This window comes from Puntigrus tetrazona, chromosome 22, assembly GCF_018831695.1.
Source record: "Puntigrus tetrazona isolate hp1 chromosome 22, ASM1883169v1, whole genome shotgun sequence".
Taxonomy (NCBI): Eukaryota; Metazoa; Chordata; class Actinopteri; order Cypriniformes; family Cyprinidae; genus Puntigrus; species Puntigrus tetrazona.
Genome location: NC_056720.1, coordinates 10,183,038 through 10,189,152, shown reverse-complemented (window position 1 = coordinate 10,189,152; position 6,115 = coordinate 10,183,038). Strand labels below are relative to the sequence as shown.

At 37.7% G+C, this 6,115-nt stretch overlaps 1 protein-coding gene across 1 annotated transcript; it reads left to right on the top strand.

Moving 5' to 3' along the window:
* The first annotated feature begins 1,565 nt into the window (after window positions 1-1,565).
* Window positions 1,566-6,115, top strand: atp5f1d (ATP synthase F1 subunit delta). The gene is made up of 5 exons (XM_043223518.1): window positions 1,566-1,810; window positions 3,152-3,305; window positions 4,661-4,749; window positions 5,750-5,893; window positions 5,988-6,115. The coding sequence occupies exons 1-4, from the start codon at window positions 1,697-1,699 to the stop codon at window positions 5,870-5,872; spliced, it is 480 nt and encodes a 159-aa protein (XP_043079453.1). The 5' UTR covers window positions 1,566-1,696; the 3' UTR covers window positions 5,873-5,893; window positions 5,988-6,115.

Genomic DNA, 6,115 nt, shown 5'->3' with positions numbered 1-6,115 from the left:
GCGTCCGTCACGCCCGCGTCCTCTCCCCCGGCGTTATGGAAATGAGGTAATCCCCCATTTGAGTCCGCGAACAAACAAACAAAACAAAACCAAAAAAAATCCTCGGTAACGGGCATCCCCGCTCGCCGCGGTTTTTTCGGGTAACGCGCGGGAGCAGGCGGACGCGCGCGATAACAGGTGAATATGTTTCTCAGGAGCTCACTTTGAAGTAACTGAGCGCGAGGATCAATTGAGCTCGTGCGGGGAGTGAGGAATTGATATTTACCGAGCGCCCCCTCGTGGACGAACCGTCCGTCGCAGCCACAGGCCTGTAGTCCTTCTTGCTTTCTATCTGCAAGCTTGTGGTGTTAGTTGTAGCCTCAGAATAAAACAATAATATTAAATAACGACATATATATTAATATTTCGCCGTTGACCAGAAACAAACGAGAGTGACTACACATCCCCGTCTATTTAAGCTATTTAATGGCATGTGGGCAACGTTATATACGGTTGAATAATAGTAATGATAGACCAAAAACTAAATCAAACCACTGTTTTGATCAGCGTCGTCATACATAAAATGTCCACCGGTGAACACACATAATAAAACACTTTGCTCGAATTTTCTGTTTTCTTATCACTCTTATATGTGATTGTAAATAAATGAAGTCAGTAACTGAGTATTGTTGCGATAACACTGATAACACTGATATATATATATATATATATATATATATATATATATATATATATATATATACACTTAATTTATGTCGCTGTTATTTCCTCTGCTAATGTCTTGGTTTATGTACTGAATTGTTTTATTACTATTTTTCTAGATCGCAGTTATAATTTTGTTTTATTTATTGTTTTGTGTTTTATTTGTTGCTTGATTTGACTTGTTTATTTGATTGTTGCTGTTATTTTTTCAATGCTCTCCTACAGTATTGCTTTTGAGGAAATGAAGCCCTTTTGATGAAGCCCTATGGGTACATACACACATACATGAATACATAAATAAATTAAAATTAAATAAATTAAATCAAACTCTCGGACAAAGCGACAACACATTTATATAAATGCATGACATGACAAATGTTGAAAAAACATGCATCATTTATTCAGAAAACTTTGGCTTCACTACATAATGTTATAATAATTTTAACTGTACTACATTTCAGTAATATATATATATATATATATATATATATATATATATATATATATATATATATATATATATATATATATATATAATTATTTTTACCTTTAATATTTTAAAATTAATACATTAAAATTTTGTATGCTTCTTTCTTTTACTCAAGTAAAGTAAGAAAGTACTAGTGTTCGAATCTAATTAAGTAATAAATAATTTTAATAAATAATAAAATATATAATATTATGCTTTGGGGTGACGTGTACAAGGTTTTCTAAAGAAAAACACAGATAAAGTACAGACACTTTTAAAGCAGAGTGAAAATATGTCCCAACTCTCCGCCTCTGATAATTATGTAATTAAATAATGACCCTCGCGATAAAAAAAAAACTACATGTCCCATCAGCCCCACGGTCCTCGCAAGGCCTGACGGGAAAGGTTGTCCATGCCCTTGTCCTATCAGCCGCGCACTATCTGACTGACCGAGTGTCTGTGTGGACGGGGAAGCCGACGCTTGATTATCACCGTGCCGTAACGAGTCGCTTCTCCGTGGTAAAGATGCTGGCTGCGAGGTTTCTCCTCCGTCGCGCGGTCCCCGCACTGAGACACGCGCGTTGTTACGCCGACGCGCCCGCCGCTCAGATGTCCTTCACTTTCGCGTCGCCGACACAGGTACCTCGGGCCTACGCGCTCTGCTAACACGCTAATGCTGAGCAAGGACACCGGCTGCGATTAGTTTAGTCACATTATGAGTTATATATGTCACGATATACATTCAGGTTGTCATGGAAATAACGTTACTCTTTATTATATCAGCTGCACCCTTCGTTTGTGTTCCTTGCTACCGCTAGTGCTACGTTACTTCAGTGGATAAACTTGACAGTTTTAAAGATATTATGGTTTAAATTTAATATTTATATATTTTTTGCACCTGACGCCATTTAGTTTAGCGTAACCTTGTAAACGTGTACACCATAGATATATCGTAATCAATTTTTTTGGCTTGCAAAACGCGGAGTCTAGTTTGAATGACTTTAGCAGACTGTTAGCATTGCTACCGATCACCTTGGCTTGTTTTTTTTTTTTTTTTTTGACAGATCAGGGTAAATAAGAGGTTTATCATTTTCTTATACGTTTCCTAAAAATGTATATGTTTGACATTTTAACCCTAAACACAAATTTTACATCATGGATAATATTGTCATATCAGTAACTGTCACAAAGCATTGACGATATTAAGTGTGCATTGAATTTTGTTTTTCAAACTCGTACAAAACCTGCAAGTATTTAATAATATTCTATAATAATAATAATAATAATAATTTCAGCTAACCAAAATTAGAAAAAAAAACGGTAATAATGTCATATATAGATTTGTGAATATAACATTTGTCAGACTAACAGGAATTTAAATGAAGCATATAAAATAAACACATTGCAGATTAAATTCAAATAAACATTATGTGACAGTCTGAACAGTTGGCTGGAAATGAAAAAAAAAATTAGCATGTTACGTAAAAGGTCAGCATATGAAATAAAATGTTAGATTGGAAATAAATTGACATAATTAACAGTGTATGTTTCGTTCCTCCACGTTTTAAAATCTTAAAAGCTTTTTTTCTCGAATCTTTCCAAGCAGTCATTTTCCTTTTTATTTATTTATTCCCCTGTTTACTTGTGGATGCAGTATTAAAATATCATAATGATATTTAACGTCCTTATGTAACAAATGTTCACAGTGGTAACCCTGAGTTTAGCCAAAATATTTTCGAAAAATCTTTAATAATGTTCCCAATTGATCGGGTCCTTTGTATTTAGTAATGTGTCATTTTTATCTAACGCTTTTCATGATTTAAGTCTCTCTAATAAGTTTCCCTGCAGTGACCTGGTCATTGTGCACACTTTGTTGTTCCTTTGTGGACTTCAAACACTTAATAGTTTGATGGCCAGATTTCGTATTAAACCTCAAGCTTTGTTCATCTGGTGCAGTGAAGCATGTTACTCCTTTTGCAGGTGTTCTTCAAGGAAGCCAGTGTAAAACAGATTGATGTCCCGACCCTGACAGGCGCCTTTGGTATCCTCCCAGCCCACGTCCCCACGCTGCAGGTGCTCCGGCCCGGCGTAGTCACCATCTTCAGTGACGATGGTTCCTCTGCTAAGTATTTCGGTGGGTTTTCAACCATTATAATGCTCACTTCCTGCGGCCTTGCTTCAGTGTGGATTTTTAGGGAAGCATTTCCGCTTGCTTGCCATGAAGGTAGCTGGTCTTGACTTTTAAAACACCAACCAACCAGTCACCACGAGGATTATGGGAAGTGTAGGATTATTCTCCCTTCTGGATTATGTAGTACTGTCATTTAAAGGGATAGTTCACCCATTTCTCATCCTCATGTTGTTCCAAACCTGTAAGAGTTTCTTTTTTATGTTGAACATAAAATAACATATTTTGAAGAATGCTGGTAAACAGTTGATGGTCCCCATTGACTTTCATAGTATTTGCTCTACTATGAAAGTCAATGGAGACCTACAGCTGTTTTGGTTCTTTGAAACACTTTTTTTGTTTAACATAGGAAAGAAACCTGTTCAAATGTGGGACCACATGAAGGTGAATAAATGATGATGGTTTTAATTTTTATTTGGGGTGAACAATTCCTTTTAAAATCAAATTTCCGGTGGTTATAAATATATTTAGAAGTGAAAAACGGCTCCTATGATTATGTTTTTAACATATAGCAAAGTGTAGATGTCACTTTATATAAATTCATTTGTTTATCCCTTATCTCATGTTACATTACCATCTATGCGTTTGCCAAATGCTTTTATCCAAAGCACCTTACATTGCATTTTGTAAGTTTCATACATTCTCCAGTATTTCATCCCGTGACCTTGGTGTCTCTAATGCAATGATAAATGTGTATTTATAATTTGCAGTTTAAATGTTTATTAACATCCATATTTAAAATGATTTGACCCGGTTCTAAAGCTCTGGCATGGCATAAAACAGCCGAATTATTCAAATAAGTAGTGTTTAAAATTAGCATGTTTAAAGTAAATTTAGCTTTGGTAATTTTCAGAACATCAATGCGACGTGACCCTTATTTAATTCAAATCCAGCCTGACTGGTAATACCTGGCCTGATTAGTTAATATGATTTAATTTGGAAGGCGTGCTGTTAAAAAGATGTGAAGACATTTTGATCTAATTTATACATTATAATGCATGCTAATTATAGAAGAATAGAAATAAGATGGGTGATGGAAGTGGCTATGACTTGTGGGTATTTCAGTCCTCATTAGCGCACTTCAAAAGGGAGTGATTCAGATTCGTAATATGATTTTCTGTGGTGAATTAAGCAGATTAAAATGTGATCCAGACCGATTCCTCCAGCAGACAACCTTTTAGTTTTAGATATTCATCCAGAAGGGGTCAGGCTTGTCCTACGAATGAGAGCCTTTTCAAGCATCAACGTAACTCTTGAACTCTCATCCGCGCTTGAGACTAACTGAGGTTTGTGCTTTGCAGTGAGCAGCGGATCAGTCACCGTCAATGCCGACTCTTCGGTGCAGCTGCTGGCGGAGGAGGCCGTTCCTCTGGACAGCCTGGACCTCGCAGTGAGTCTCTGCTATGCTGTTATCTCAACGCCAAGAATAATTGGAAAACTCATTCAAGCGTGGCACTGTTCTCTACTTTTCACAATCCAATACATTCCGTCACATTTTGGGGTAAAAATAGGTTACGAGTGCCATTTTCAAGAATTAAAGGTAAAGGCGTTTTGGAATTTTCTAAGACAAAGACTTTTGAGATTATAATAGATTGCTTAACGAGGTTGAGTCCGCATAGCTGTGTCGGATTTGAAAGTTTCGAAAACGCCCTGTTTTCTGCTTTTGTAGACACCCTTTAATAGGATTATCGTTTAAAACTAGCACTCGAAAGTGCATCAAGTCACCCTTTGATTTATCCTCCACACAACAGCGTTAAATAGAAATACAGCCGTCTTCATTTTCTGTTAGTCACCGCTTTTTCAGAGCGAGTCAAATGTTCGGAATGACACGTGAGATCATGCCAAACGGGATGTTCTCGGACGTGCCCTTTTTCCGACATGGAATAAAGAGCACTTTCGGGTTCATTCCACATAAATAGGTCGGTTTTTTTATTCTTCCTAGAGATAGCTGTGCTTGGGGGCCTCGCTGGTTAATAAGGAAGGAAAGGTCAGTCACCGTTGAAGTGGTGCAGATGTGTCAAATCCCCACTGAGAGACCTTTAACTCCCAGCAATGTTTGGCCTTTACACTGTGTAATCGCCACTGTGACAAATGTCCTTCACAGGAAAGAGGCCACGTTTATTTGCTCACACTGTAGAGAAAACGGCCGCGCTGGTCTAGAATGCGGCTCAAGTAGCAACAGCATTGATTTTTAAGGGAAAGATGAGTTTTCTCACTTATAAGGTGCTTCAAGATATTATTAAGGTTGTCGGATCTGTGCTCCACTCGTTCCAATTGATGGCACCTTTTGTAATGTCAGCTGTTATGGATTGAGTTGTCGCCCGATACATCAGTGTCAAGATTACGGTGAATGTGAACCAAATGTCAGGAGTGCCGTGTCTTTTGCACAGGTGGCAAAAGCCAACCTCGAGAAAGCCCAGTCGGAACTGGGGGGCGTTTCAGATGAAGCAGCCCGGGCGGAGGTTCTGATCAGCATAGAGGCAAACGAGGCAATCGTCAAAGCATTGGAGTAAACAATGAGTAAATTTGTGTTGGTATGTACACGTCTTAGACTTTTATACAGGATCACACTCATTAAATACAGTATAATTAATGCTGTTTGTCATATCTCATTGTGTTTCTCAATAGGATTTTTTGTCGGTGTGAAAAGGTCTCCGGCTTTGTCTGTTCCTCACCCCAGTGAAGTCAGAAACCACAAGACTTAACTGCTTGCTTTGTACAGTGGAAGAAATGAACAATAAATTTATTTGAAATAA

Coding starts and splice junctions, on each gene's coding strand:
- atp5f1d (XM_043223518.1), top strand. CDS start 1,697: ATGCTGGCTGCGAGGTTTCTCCTCCGTCGCGCGGTCCCCGCACTGAGA. Junction 1,811..3,151: donor CTTTCGCGTCGCCGACACAG/GTACCTCGGGCC, acceptor CTCCTTTTGCAG/GTGTTCTTCAAGGAAGCCAG. Junction 3,306..4,660: donor TTCCTCTGCTAAGTATTTCG/GTGGGTTTTCAA, acceptor TGTGCTTTGCAG/TGAGCAGCGGATCAGTCACC.